This window comes from Oryctolagus cuniculus, chromosome 14, assembly GCF_964237555.1.
Source record: "Oryctolagus cuniculus chromosome 14, mOryCun1.1, whole genome shotgun sequence".
Lineage (NCBI taxonomy): Eukaryota > Metazoa > Chordata > Mammalia > Lagomorpha > Leporidae > Oryctolagus > Oryctolagus cuniculus.
Window position 1 is genome coordinate 91,578,640 of NC_091445.1, and position 15,207 is coordinate 91,593,846.

The window sequence follows — 15,207 nt, forward strand, 5'->3', positions numbered from 1 at the left end:
CAGTTAGAATAACTGCCTCAATGTTCTTGGCTACAAATCCTGTCAACTCTGTCTTTCATGCATAAGTTTCAACTGATTGATCTTTCGCCTCATAATATGTATGGGTTTTGGTCTCTTCCTATCTGGTAATTTTGGGTTGTGTGTAAGACACTATGAATATTATGTTGTGTGCTGGACACCTTTGCTGTCCTAAAAATATGGTAGAGTTCTATTTAAGGGTGTGGTCAGTTACAGTAAACCAGAGTGATGATTTTGGCTCTTACGTTTAGGCTTTGTTAGTTAGGATTAGAAAAGCATTTAGGTGGCAGAACTGTGGCATAGCGGGTAAAGCCGCTGCCTGCAGTGCTGGCATCCCATATGGGTGCCAGTTCAAGTCTTGGCAGCTCCACTCCAATCCCACTCTCTGCTATGGCCTGGGAAAGCAGTAGAAGATGGCCCAGGTTCTTGGGCCCCTGTAACCGCATGGGAGACCTGGAAGAAGCTGCTGGCTGCAGATCAGCCCAGCTCTGGCTGTTGGCAGCCATCTGGGGAATGAACCAGTGGGTGGAAGACTTCTCTCTCCTTCTCTGTCTCTGTCTCTGTCTCTGTGTCTCTCTCTCTCTCTCTCTCTCTCTCTCTCTCTCTCCCTCTGCCTCTGCCTCTGCCTCTGCCTCTGCCTCTGCCTCTGCCTCTGCCTCTCTGTAACTCTGCCTTTCAAATAAATAAGTCCTTTAAAAAGAAAAAAGGAAAGCATTTAGACTAGGGTACGTTTTCCCCACTGCAGAGGCAAAGCTTTTTTGTGTATTTTACCGTGAACTTGTGAACTGTGTGATTGTTCACTTCTCAAGACCAAGCACTTTTTTTGGGGGGGGAGGGCAGGCAGAGTTAGACAGTGAGAGAGAGAGATGGAGAGAAAGGTCTTCCTTCCGTTGGTTCACCCCCCAAAGTGGCCGCTACGGCTGACGTGCTGCGCTGATCCAAAGCCAGGAACCAGGTGCTTCCTGCTGGTCTCCTATGCAGGTGCAGGGCCCAAGCACTTGGGCCATCCTCCACTGCACTCCCGGGCCACAGCAGAGAGCTGGCCTGGAAGAGGAGTGACCAGGACAGGATCCGGCGCCCCAACCGGGACTAGAACGTGGTGTGCCGGTGCCGCAGGCGGAGGATTAGCCTAGTGAGCCGCGGCGCCGGCCGCAAGCACTCTTCCTGGCCCCGTGTGTACAGGTCCCTCGGAGCTCTTCCGGGTCTTTTCCCTCCCCTGTGTAATTTCTTCTTTCAGAGCTGCTGACTCTCAGCTCGAGCGGTGACGTCCGCGTGTCTCGGGAGTGTGCTTTCTTCAGTATAACCGTCTCCCCTGAGAGAGCCGCAGTGGCATTGGCGTCCCGGGCTCTCAAGGCCGTGTGTGTCTTCATTGCTGGGTTACCCCTTGGTTCGCCATCAGTCAGTGCTAATGGGTGCTGGTTGCCTGAGGTCCATGTCCTAGGAGCTGTGGTCTCACGTATCTTTAGTTACTTTGGTGTTTCCGTGACTCCGTCTTAGAGGGAGTCCAGTACTTCCTTTCACAGCTTACTGGTTGCCCTGCCTTGACCCTCGGAGCTCCCTGTCCATCTTTCCGGGTAGCCCTTGGCTTCTGCAATCCCAGCTTGGTTACCCTGCCTGTGCCTCTGTGTGTGTGCACTTTGCAAGCACATTTGCGTTGCTTTACTGTTTCTTTCTTCTGTCTCAGCATGCCAAGATTACTTCCTGAAAGAGAGCTGGATAAATGCACATGGAGACCACAAGTACTCCATATGGAAATAAATTCTGTTTATATACTCAGCTATTGATGAAATGACTTTGAAGTTAATTTTCAAATTTTGTGCTCAGCATAAGGTAGCAAAAGTCTGCTTGTCCCCAGCTCTCAGTTCTGCCTTCCATCTATGGAATTTAAGCCACTTTAGATTTTTCAAAGGAAAAATAAGTAGCAACACAGGAGGTCCCACTTAACGCCTAAATTTGTTCCCGAGTGTATGCAAATTCCACTTGAATAGGCTTATCTGTGACTGGATCAATATGACTTATCCTTTATAAACTAAAGACTGGTGCTGTGTCATGGTAGGTAATGTAATGTAAGTATGAACAGGTTCTTCTGACAAGCTTGTAGTGTGTCAGCGGAAGCAGAATTACAAACAGATAATTAACCGTCAGTGAAATGCGGGCCTGTGGCATGGGGGCCTGGGCGAGACGAGCGGTAATAACTCAGGCCAGGGAGAAGGCGCACACGAGATGACATAGGAGAAGCAGGTCTCTGACTGAGCCTCTACCTGGATGGCTCCTGTAAACAAATGCTTTCCTCACTGTTGCCTGAGATGCAGAATCCGCAGGGGGTGTATCTGCTGTAATTATGTAAGTCGCTTTAGGAACTGTTCTTACCTAGTATTTTCCACCAGACTATTAACAAATGTATCTGGCAATAATAGCTGAATTCTCTTTTTTTAAAAAAATATTTTTTGGTATTAAATAAACATGGTGCTGTTGAAGTTCAAATCTATATGGTGTGCCTGCAGTTCACATGGAAATTCCAAACTTGGTTAAGCCAGTTAAGTGACCACAATTGAATCACCGTATAAGAGATAGATTGGCTGCAGCACTTCTGAGCCTTTCCTGTCTTGAAAGCGTAAGCAGAGGGGCATATGGTCCAGCCTCACGAAGCAGCTGGAAGGGGGAGTCACCCCGAGTCTCCCGTGGAGCCGTGTTCTTCGAGAGACGCCAGCTAAGCCAAGGAGGCCTCAGTCCAGTGAGCTGATTGATCTGCATCCACCACGAGCTGTGACTGCCTCTGGGACAGGTGACACCTGGCCTTCCAGGACCTGCACACAGTGGCAATGCAGACAGCTCTCGGATATGTTAGCCATGCGTGGATTCCCAAAATTAAACTTCACCTCCATAGAGAAGCTGCCATTTCTAGCGGGAGGAAGCTAAGAACCGTGGGGAGTACCTGCTGTGTCTGTTCGTTAGGATCCAGGGGCTTACCTTTCACACGTAAGGTCGACCTGGCTAGTGCCAGGAGACCTCTGCAAAGCACAGGTCCATAGCTGAGTGTGTTTTGAGTCCATTTCTGCAAGCAGCTCCTGGACCCCTGCCCAGTGATGCTGGCACAGAGTGACCAGGAGGAGAGCAGTGTGTGGCATCTCCAGTGCCCCTCCCGCAGGCACAGATCCAATCAAGGATTTTCTGCATCCCGGCCACGTGGCCTCCATCCCTAGTGATAAAGAGCACACGCATGTTACATGCAGTTTCTCACACATGGATCCAGGGCAGTCGCTGGGGCTATGTTTTGTTCCCTTTAGGAGGCATCCAGAAGATGATATAAACAAAGGAAAACGAAGCCATCCATCTTTCCAGTACTTGTTGGCGTGGAGATGCTGTGGGCCAGGAGGAGTGGCTGGAGGAGATTAAATCACACAGGCAGCGATGATTGCTCCACGTATTTCTAGTTAAAAGCCTATGATGTTGCAAACACGAACAACTCTGGGTACTGGCCATTGTAAAAAAAAAATATTAAGATGGACTATGAATAAGGAAACCTGATTTGAATAACTAGAACAGCAGTGAAATAAAGATCACTTGGTTCTCCCAAGAGATTCTGATGGCTTGGACACACTGCACTTTTTGAAATTTGCTAATTTAATATTTGAGGGGCAGTCTTTTTGAGGCATAAACCCACAGGGACAGGAAAAAACAGAGCAAAAGAACCATGTCATTAGTTGGAGCAGAATCTAGAAACATAGAAAAGGGAATTCAAGACTAGTAGAAGAGAACATATAGAAAACCTTAGCAGAGCTACGATCCTGCTGTGAGCTGCAGGGTGGCCTGTGTTGAGGCTGGGGGTCTGCTCCTCTCTGGAGATTCGCATTTCAGGCTCATTTCCACCATCCCAGACTCACAAGGGTGGTTCCCTGTGCCTAAGCTCTGTGCACAGACAATGGTGGGTACTGAAGGCCTGCTTGCCTTCATGGAGTCTGCACTGGCAGGACCAGGTGCCCATGTGAGCAGACTCCAGAAAGAACCCTGAGCACCTGGTCTCTCTCAGGCTCCCCTTGTTGACGTTACTGCACACATGTTGTCACGGCTAGTTGGTGAGGCAGGTAAGTATATCCTGTGTGCCTGCGATGGGAGAGGACTCTGCCCATGCCTGGTTTTGTCTGGACGTGTTCTGTGTCCTTTTCCCATTGCTGATTTTGCTTTGTGTTTCTTCATTCCAATAAATCCCAGTGGGGAGTAGCACCACATAGGTAATCCTATGAATCCTGCATCTACTCATGGAAACAGGAAGTGGTCTTGGGACCCCCCCAACCCATGCAGGATAAGAATCATTTCATTCATACCCTAGACCCAGAGGCCTCTGGGATGAGCAGCCCCGTTTTGCTAGCGACAAAATGAAGTAGAGGGACTTCTCCAGAAACTGTCAGATGCCCCTGGCCCCCTCCCATGCCCCAGGCAACCCAATCTCTGCCCAGGGAAGCCAGGAAGTGCATTGTGTGGAAAGCAAAACAGAGGCCCCCACACCTCCGGGTACTGGACTCCACTGGAAGGGGCTCAGGGGACGGAAGAGGCAGAGTGAGAGAATGATTGTCTGTGGGATACCAGGGGCCCAGCCCCTTGCTCCTTTGGCCCTGTGATCCCTGCTGGTCCAGTCTCCAGCATCCAGGAGCAGAGTCCTGGAGCATCCTCTCCTGGTCCCTGCAGAGCCCAGCAGAAGAAGTGTCAGATCTTTATGGCTTCCTCCATCTGAACAGCACAGCAAGACCCACCATTGCCAACACATTCCTCCTGGATGAGCAGAACTTGCAGTTAAACTTCTGACCCCTCCACTCTGAAAATGAGCACCACACCAAGAATGTGCCAGCATTGGAAGAAGTCATCTCACACGAGAGAGAGCCACACGAGCCAAGAGAAAGCAGCAAGTGGGGGGATAGAGAGCGCTGAAGAGTGAGCCTTGCACTAATTACCATCAGCAGACTCCTGCCAGAGAGGTGCTGCGGCCAGGACAGAGGGGTAGCTTGAATGATGAGATCATCGAGAACCAAGAGGCACAAAATGGCTGTTGAAATGTAGACTCTGACAGAGGAGGTGAAAATCCCAGTAACAGCTCTGGAAGATCATGTTGGCAAATCTTCCAGAAAGCAGAGCAAAAAAGCTGAAGACAGGGAAAATATGAGACAAAAAAGTTGAAAGATGGGTACAGAAGTTTGCATCAATAGCAGGACAACAGACGTTCCAACAAGAAAGAAGAGAAATGGAGAAGAAATCATCAACAATGCCTTCAAGCACATTTCCAAAACAAAAAGCATGGGTCTGTCTGGTAAAAGAGTTCACCAAAATGACTCAAACGTGTGATGCCATTTCAGAATCCTGAAAGGGGGAGAGAAGATCCCAAAGGCTACAGAGAGATTGTTCTGGAAGGTCGCACATAAAGGATTAGAAATCAATTGAAGTTTATACTTCTCAGTGACAAGATTGGGAAATACAATGCATGAGCCATTACACTCAGTTCTAAAGGAAAATTACCCCCAACCTAATATTTCTACGAAACCTTTCATCAAAGTTGAGGGAGCATAAAGATGTTTTAGGTTAATAGCAAAATGTCACTCATCTGCTTGTGAGCACCCTGTTGAGAATGGCACTCAGGAAGGAGGGAGTAGCCCAAACAGAGGAAGAAAGAGGAGAGCGTGGATGTGCAGGGCGATACACACAGCAGTGTTCTAACCAAGCACAGAGGACAGCCAGGCCAGGTGGTGCACAGCCGAGGACTCTCAGATGGATTTCTTCAGGGAGGTGTAATTGGCACAGTTCCTACTGTGTCTGAATACATGATGGGGGTGAATTAACGACAAGTTCATAAAAACCAAACAATAACCATCCAGGAAAGAACAAGAGAGCCAGTGAGATACACAGGAAGGAAATGCACAGTAGTCAGAAATCGCTCACAGTCTACCACCTCCCTCTCCCCTAATGACAAGAGCGAATGTCACCAAATCCCAGCATGGCAGTACTAGGGTGAGGGGAGATGGGAAGCCTGCAGTGATGGGGCGGACACTGGGGGGCAGTAGAGAGCCGAGTCCTCTGTCCTCATGGTGCACAGTGAGTGAACAAGCCCTACTACCAGAAACTTCAAGTTGTGAGCTCCACAGAGAGAAGTATCAAAGCAGGTGAAAGTGATAGGAACAGCATGTGTCTCTATTGTATAATAAGCTTATATTATAAATAACATATAATAAAGCTTAGAGGGGCAGCGCTGTGGTGCAGCGGGTTAAAGCCCTGGCTTGAAGTGCTGGATCCCATATGGGCACCAATTCTAGTCCTGGCTACTCCTCTTCCGATCCAGCTCTCTGCTATGGCCTGGGAAAGCAGTAGAAGATGGCCCAAGTCCTTGGGCCCCTGCACTGATAGGGAAGACCCAGAGGAGGCTCCTGGCTTCAGATTGGTGCAGCTCTGGCCGTTGCAGCCATCTAGGGAGTGAACCAGCAGATGGAAGACCTCTCTCTGCATCTACTGCTCTCTATAACTCTGTATTTCAAATAAATAAAAATAAATCTTTAAAAAAATAAAGCTTAGAGAGTGACGTAGTTCTTACTTTATTGCTATGCTTAACATTGATGAAGGACATTAAGGGATCAGCTCTGTGGTGTAGAAGGTTAAGGCATCGCTTGCAGGGCTGGCATCCCATACGGGTGTTGGTTTGAGTCCTGGATGTTCAACATCCAATCACACTCTGCTGTGGCCTGGGAAAGCAGCAGAGAATGGCCCAAGTGCTCGGGCCCCTGCACCCACGTGGGAGACCTGGAGGAAGCTCCTGGCGTTGGCCTATCCCAGCCCTGGCTGTTACAGCTATCTAGGGAGTGAACCTGTAGATGGAAAATCTTTCTCTCTCTCTCCCTCCATCCCTCCCTCCTTCCCTCCCTCCGCCTCTCTCTCGAAGTCTGCCTTTCAAATAAACATTTTTTTAGAAGGCACTAAAATGTTGGCCATGACTCGGTGTGTTAAGCATTGTGGGTTTCCTTTCTAATGGAACAGCCATTGCTACGCGGTGAAAGATGCACACCCTTGCATTGCTTCTATTAGGCTTTTTCTCTGAAGTCCGAGCCTTTAGACTTCTTGTCAAATACATCAGGGAGAGCTGCAGGCAGATTTCCATCATCCTATCCCTGGGTGCCACCCTCAGTGGACACACACACGTGCCTCACGTTCCCGTCTACTCTGCGTGCACCTGCTCGGGGCCCTCCCATCTGTGATTTCAAGGGACGGATCTGGGTGAGGGAAGGAAGGAGAAACAGACCAGGGAAGTGATGGGAGAACCTGCTGCAGGCTCACAGTACCGTGCATTGTGTCTTCACAAGGGGTCTCAGCCAGTTGAAGGCTCTGAGTCTGATCCCGAGGCTTATCATATCCATTCATCTTAAGCTGGATTTTATGTAGCCTGAAAAGCAAATCTGCTTCCGTCATTTCAATTTTAATCTTTTAAAAACAACAGCTGGTGTGAGCATCAGAATGAATCAGCATTGCTGTGACATCTCGAATGAGAGCGAGACGATTGTCATGGAATCACTGTTGTTTTCGCCTGCATTTAATGTTTGCTGTCTTGTTCTCATTGCTTACACACAAGAATCCATGTGGATCCCTGTTGGGTAGGAGTGGCACACGCAGCATTCTGTTCAGTGTCTCACTTAACGTTAATGCGTGTTTCATTCTGTGGAGTAGCTGTTGAATGTCTCAGGATCTGAAGTTGTCGGGATCCCCCCGTGAGGTCGCCCAGTGTATGCCTTAGGGTAAAGCACGCTGTGTGTTTCCTCTCCCAGGAGTACCAGCCTTGTAACACCAATGCATGCCCCGAGCTGAAGAAGACCACCCCCTGGACCCCCTGGACCCCTGTCAACATCTCTGATAATGGCGGCCACTACGAGCAGCGCTTCCGGTACACGTGCAAAGCCCGCCTGCCCGACCCTAACTTGCTGGAAGTGGGGAGACAGAGGATTGAAATGCGATACTGCTCCAGTGATGGGACCAGCGGCTGCTCCACAGACGGTGAGTGGTGGCCCTGGAGGCTGAGCCACGTTTCCGAGAGCCCTTGATCTCGCATCTGAGGCTGGAGAAGAGCACAGGGATCTGTCCTGAGGGTGTATGGCCAGGCATCTTGCTAACAGTGATCCCTGGAGAGCAAGACCGACTTCGCAGCAGACTGAAGGGAAAGGCCCTTCCTGCAGGATTGAGTCGGATGCAGCATCTCCCTTTATCCATGGGGAACACCGTCCTAGAGTCCCAACAGGTGCCTAAAACTACAGGAATCACTGAACTCCATATGTAATCTATATTGCATACATGATAAGGGTAATTGATAGATTTTGCACAGGAAAAGACTGATAATAACTATTTTTTTCAGATTTATTTTTTATTTGAAAGAGAATCGATCTACCATCTGCTCCATCTGCTTTGACCCCACAAATGCACAACAGCCTTGGCTGGGCCAGGCCTAAGCTAGGAGCTGGGAATTCCATCTGGGTTTCCCATGTAGGTGATAGGGGCCCTTATTCTTGGACCATCTTCCACTGCTTTCCTACACACTTTAGCAGGTAGCTGGATTGGAAGGGGCGCAGCCAGGACTTGAACCAGTACACACTGGGGATGCCAGCTTAGCCTACTGCTCCACAACACCAGGCCCAACGACTTACAGTTTCATAGCAGGCTGTGTCCCCTCTTGTTTCCTAAGTGACGTCAAAGGAGAGAAGAGAGAACAAACGATGCTCTTTCTCCATCATTAACTTTAGTCTCTTTGAATCTATAACTTGTACTCTTTCCAGCCTCGTCTCTATATAAAATGTTTTAAAAGTTAATAATATAAACTAGGAAAGCTTGGATGCACATTTGTAGGAGATGTCTTCTATTCCCTCCAAAAGCAAATCGTGGACATGACTTTAAAAGAACTTCATCCTTCCTACGTCTTGAGGCCTAATGATCCCCCTCACATTGGGTGATTGATGTCTTAAAAACACAAAGAAGACTTGCTCGCCTCCTACCACCCAAAACGTGGCTTCATCACACATAGCTGCTCTTTACTGACGACCGCAAAATATGGCTTCATACAGAACACTCCTACTTCCTGTTCTCTCTAGAGGAGCTGACGGAGTTTCCAAGTGAACAGCCCTATAGCCCTAACTACACACACCGCTGGGGCTGTTTTCCTACAGCCATGCCTCCCCAGAACTTCCAGCCCTACCTGAGAGTTGTCTGTTAAAGCTCATGTCACCTCACTGCCTGTGAGCCAACTCCTGATCTTTCCAACACTGAAGAAGGTAGGCATGGGCTGGCGCTGTGGTATAGCCGGTAAAGCCGCCGCCTGCAGTGCCAGCATCCCATATGGATGCTGGTTTATGTCCCAGCTGCTCCACTTTCTATCCAGCTCTCTGCTTTGGCCTGGGAAAGCAGTAGAAGATGGCCCAAGTTCTTCAGTCCCTGCACCCATGTTGGGGACCTGGAAGAAGCTCTGGCTCCTGGCTTCGGATCAGTGCAGCTCTGGCCATTGCAGCCAATTGGAAGTGAACCAGCAGATGCAAGACCTATTTGTCTCCTTCTCCCCCTCTCCCTCTCCCTCTCCGCCTTTCTGCCTCTCCTCCTTTCTCTGTATAACTCTTCCAAATAAATAAATAAATCTGTTAAAAATTTTTTAATTAAAAAAATAAAAGAAGGTAGGCATTTCCTTCTAAGCAAACCCAGAGTCTGACTACGGTTGGTGTGACAGCTGGGCAGGTCCAAGGGTCCAGGCAGAAGTTGGAAGCCTGTTGGCTGTGGTTGCTGCCAGGACACATCTCCCCACCCCACCCCAGCACCCAGGCTGCAGTCCTCATCCTTTGGATTCCTGGGAAAATGCATTTTGCTGGCGTATGTTCTCTGAACATCACGGGAGTGTTTGGCATTGGGCAAGGCCATTCAGGGGTGTGTTCTGTCCTGGGGCAGGCAGGGCCTTCCGTGCCCTGTGACCCAGGAGCAGATAACTGGGCGTCTTGCATCAGTGCCGGCTCAGTCTTGAAAGGGAAACAGGTGCACGAACGAGTGTAGAACATGTCTGAATCCTGTTCCCGTTTTTCCCAGGGTGCGTCCTTCCTGGTGAACACCACTGTATTCCCATGAGGAACTTGTAGAATTCCCACAGGAAAGAGGCAGGTGTTATGTCCTGTGTGAAGGAGGTTTCTGCACGGTGTGCCTTTGGCCTGGTGGTTGAGAATCCGGTTGGGAGGTTAGGGCACCTGGACTCCACACTGGCATGCCTGAGTGCAAGCCTGGCTCTGGCTCCTGATGCCAGCTTCCTGCTGTGCAGACCCTGGGAGGCAGCAGGAGATGGTGCAGGTGGTTGGATCTCTGCTGCCCGTGTGGGAGACCTGGATTGGCTTCTCTGCCCTCAGCTTCGGCCCTGATCCACTTCAGGTGTTGGGAGTGTGCGCGGGGGATGGTGACTTCCTCGGTCTCATCCGCTCTTCTCCCCTCCCCTTGTCTGCCTCTCGGAATAAATAAATAAAAACTTTTACAAAGAAATTTCTCCCAAAATAAGCTACAAATACAAGATTTACTGAAGAGGGTAGGGACTTTATGACATTCACAAATGGAATTCATCTGTATGCTCTTATTTAATAGCAACTCCGGGAAAGAAGCTTGAATTGTAAGAGACTGTCACTCAGCGGCAGTGTGTTTTGGCTTCTCAAGTGTGGAAAGGGCTCACCTGAACTTGAGAGGATAATTCTAGAAATCAAGCACAACGCGGCTGACACCGTGAGCGTGAGCAGGGCCTGCAGTCAGACTAAGAACCAACAGAATCACACGTGGGCTGTTGCCTTGCAGGGCTCTCTGGCGATTTCCTGCGTGCTGGGAGGTACTCCGCCCACACTGTCAACGGCGCGTGGTCAGCCTGGACGTCGTGGTCACAGTGCAGCCGGGACTGCAGCAGGGGCATTCGGAACCGGAAGCGTGTGTGCAACAACCCTGAGCCCAAGTATGGGGGGATGCCTTGCCTAGGCCCATCCCTGGAATACCAGGAGTGCAACATTTTGCCCTGTCCAGGTAAGAGGATTGTGTAATCTGCCACACAAGGTCTTCTGATTTACTGGCTTCCCTCGGCTCCCTGGCTCTGTGTGTGGGGTCTGAGTTCTTAAGAAACATCCTGGGTTGTGTCTTCCCCTGCTGGCTTAACCCAGTGTGGTCTAGGAACAGAAGAAAGAATGGAGGGAGTGTGAGCTGGAAACGCACCCTCTGCAGCTGACTGAAAGCCTCATCCCAAGTCTCTCCAATCAGCATTGAAACTGCCGGTTCAGACAGGCAGGCAGCCCCGGTCTTCTGTGTGCAGAGATCTGATAGCTGGGCTACACTGTGCCTTCCATGGGTGCTGGGCATGTTTGCCTTGGAAACCCCTTCCTCTGTAATGCTCGATGTAGAGACAGATACAATCTATCCTGGACTGGATTGCATTGCGTTGCGTTGCGTTGCGTTGGATTCGATTTGATTCCGTTCCATTCCATTCTATTCTATTCTATTCTATTCTATTCTATTCTATTCTATTCTATTCTATTCTATTCTGAGTTTAAAAGAAACGGAAGCATTCCCACGAGCCTGTGTAAGGACCGTAGGCACTACGCCCTGAGCCTCCAGAAGGTGTCAGCCCCCATGACCTGGTGTGGAGCGATGTGCGGATCCCTGAAATTAGCATCCACTACCTTCCAGGGGCTGCTGCTTCCCAGGAGTCCAGTGGACCCAGCCCTCCTCACCCGGCTCCATCCATACCACATCCTCCAGCGTCACCTGTGTAGTGAGACTCTCACAGGAGCCCACCAAGCTGTTTCCCTAGTCCTACTGTGTGTGCTGTCCCTAGGGTCCAGCTCATGAATTAAGTCCTCCAAAGATATGTCCTCATCTCCACTGGAGGCCTGGAAAAGGTCTGGCTCTGCCTCCTCACACCCTGCTTTCCATCCCCCCAACTTCCCAGACAAGCAGAGGGTTATTAAGATGAGCTAAGGGAGCCCCTACCCAGGACTTTAGCCTGAGTAGAGGTTCCAGGAGAGCCGGGCTCCTGAGGTGGTCTCACTGCAGGGCTTAGCATGGAAATCCCTATTCGAGTTGTTTCCTGAGTGGTGAATAAAGCAGTTACTTGATCTTCCTTCCTTCATTGCATTTTTAGCAAACTTTTTTTAATTTTTCATTTATTTAAATATTTATATTATTTTGTTTTTTATTTTTAATGACAAACACTAATTGCACATATTTATGGTCAATGTAATTTTTCGATACATGCATACATTTTAATGATTTTAGGATAATTAGCATCCAACGCTTCATACATTCAAGGTTCCTTTGTAGTGTGTACATTCAGAAGTCTTTCGTCTAGCCATTTAGACAAGTACAGTATGTTATTGGTAACTGTTATTACCCCACTGTGCAACAGAACACCAACAGGGTTGTTTTTACAATAAGGGAAGAAAGTACTTTTTTTAATTCAATAAAATAAACCTTTCTTAGATTTGACTTATCTATATATTTTTTTGAGGGAGTTAACTTTGGAGAAGAACCCCAGGATGGTGCATCTTCTGTGAGCACTTAGACATTACTGTAGCTTATGATACACAGACGATGTCCTCCACCTGATCGCAAAGATCTACCTTGCTTTAATTCATCAAGTTTTACTATTAACTCTCCTAATCCTACTCTGTGCGGACAGAGGTCCCACATGGGTAGTAAGTGCACAGTGATTTCTGCCGTTAATTAAACAATTAACACTCCTGTGTATGACATCAGTGATCGCCCAAGGCTCTTGACTTGAGATGCCTAGGCTATGGAAGCCTTTTGAATCTACTGTCTCCTTCGTATTTAGACAGGGCCATGGGCAAAGTGGGAGTTCTGTCCTCCCTTCAGAGAGAAGTACCTCCTTCTTTGATGACCACTTATTTCCACTGGGGTCTTACCCACTTAAGTCCTTCATGGGGGACACTTTTTGCCACAGTGTTTTGGCTTTCCATGCCTGCAGACGTCTTTTGATATCTCACTGCGCACTGTTCCCAGGGTGAATAAAGCTGCATTGCCAGGGTCCAGATCAGAAAGTAGCGTGAAATCCCTCAGGCATCCAGTGTGGCCACTCACTCACTACTGAGTCGTCGACAGTAAAGCACAGCGGTCATAGTGGCCAAGGACCCATCGGGCCAGCCCTCTGGACTCATGGCAGCCACACCAAGCTGCCTGTCCCTGGGTTGTGTCTTGAGTGACAGACAAGAGTTGGTCAAGTAGACAAGCAGGGACAGGAAATGGGAGACACTGCACCCATTGGGCACAGTATTGTAAAACATGGGATCTTAGCATCTTTTCCAGCAGACACAAACATCTTTCTAATTTCCTTGGCCAAGAAACTGGCTTGCAGGAGGTGCTCAAGAAGCATTTTGTCAGGTGGGTGGATGGCCTGACAGATGTGTGGATGGATGGCTAAGCACGTACGTAAGAGTGAAAATACACAGTTCCCTGCTCTGTGACTGACGCTCCGCACAGTGTCCCCATTCTTACAGCCACCCTCCTCCTGTATCCCTGCCTGAATTCCTCCACCCTCCTCTGCCCACCCAGCCTTCCCAGTCAAGCTGCGGCCGAGGCTGGGAAAGGTCACGGAGCTGTTCTTTCCCACAGCCCCAGTGGGAGGATTCTTCCCCTGGAGGGTGGGAGGGAGTCTGTGGGCGACATTACTAGATTAAACTGAAGCCATGGGAATTCAGGGTCCCTCGCCCCCTCATCCGCCCTGGCTCCAGACTCCGTTCCTCGTGGCCATTGTGAGAAAGTGCAGATTCCCCAGCTGTGAAGATGCTGCCCCGGTCCCTGAGTGTGGAGGTCACCCACTGTCCCTCTCGGAGGCATCCCAGTCATGAGCTTGTTGATTGCTTTTATGTTGGCTGATCTGGTGAGCAGGGCAGGACTGTGTATGCATAACCTCAGCGTCTTGAAATAGCAATATTCTCATTCTTGATGAAAGCCGAGATTCCAGAGTGTTGGAGAATTATTCAGAGTGGCCAATGGCACTTTCCACCAGGGAGTGGGCGTGTTCAGGGCTACAAATACCAACCCTCCCTCCCCCTCCTGGAAGATTCCTGCACAGATAAGAGTGCAGCTCGGCACGCGGGGGTGGGAAGCCCACCCGCGCCTGGATGCCAGACAGAACAGCCATCAGGAGGGCTGTTTTCACCTCTTTTAGGACTGTGGATTTACACTTTTTAACCCTGTTGGGTTCACAGTAGACAATTAGAAATGGGCACTGTGGGTTTTTTATATTTCATTACAGTTATGTATAATGTAAAATCTAAACAAAATACACAAATGTGAAATTCCCTTCAGTTAATCCCTGAAACAACTGGATCCCCCATTCTGAACTGCTTTGTAAACTGCAGTGAGGAGTCAAAGTCAAGTCCATGCTGAAGTAAGCGTTTCTGCTTCTCCTTCATGTTTATCTAACTGGTACCTCACCTTCCTAATGTCCCTCCAGCATTGGAAACACCCGTTGTTTTCTCTCCTCCGCGTTGCATGTGTGATTAAGCACTGGAGACTCTAGACCTTGACCGAAGCAGCAGAGAAAGCAGATGGCTTTGTTGTTAAGGAACATCCAAATAAAATAAAATGCAGGCAGTCTTAGGCTTTACTTAGGCCGCATCAAACCTAACACAGAAAACAATTTTTTTTATCAGCTCTTACCTAAGAGGCTCCACTTCTTGATTCTGCAGACAGCAATGAAGAATTAGGAACCTTGAGAATCTCATGGAGGGGCAGCGTCTGACTCAAAAAGAGGGGGTTATGGCAGGGCTGTGTTCACACGGGTCTGCTGGACACCATGCCCTCTGTCTCAGCTGCTGGACCACAGTGCCCGAGACTGGGTCAGGGATACAGAACAGAAAATGATTTTGCTGTGTCTCCTGGGGCTTAGGGAGTCTGTGAGCATCTGGCAAGAGCCCGTGTGCTGCATCATCGCGTGGCAGAAGGTGGAGGGGCCGGGGGGCCCAGTTCCCTCTTGTCACAAATCTATTGCCCAGACTACCCCACTCCCGATGACAGTAATGCCGTCCTGAGCACTCCTGCCCCGTCCACCTCTCAGAGCGCTCCTCGCAGCACTGTTGCATCGAGCCCGAGGAGGACACATTCAGACAGAGCAGGCAGCTGTCAGTGCTAAAACACCGTGGGCCTTTCTGT

At 49.3% G+C, this 15,207-nt stretch overlaps 1 protein-coding gene across 7 annotated transcripts in view; it reads left to right on the forward strand.

Moving 5' to 3' along the window:
- Window positions 1-15,207, forward strand: part of SEMA5A (semaphorin 5A) — a 472,925-nt gene that overhangs the window by 434,038 nt on the left and 23,680 nt on the right. For all 7 annotated transcript variants that reach the window (XM_070056841.1, XM_070056840.1, XM_070056845.1 and 4 more), the window contains 2 exons: window positions 7,815-8,040; window positions 10,846-11,064. In XM_070056841.1, the coding sequence (XP_069912942.1) occupies window positions 7,815-8,040; window positions 10,846-11,064 (445 nt within the window). The remainder of the gene's footprint in view (window positions 1-7,814; window positions 8,041-10,845; window positions 11,065-15,207) is intronic.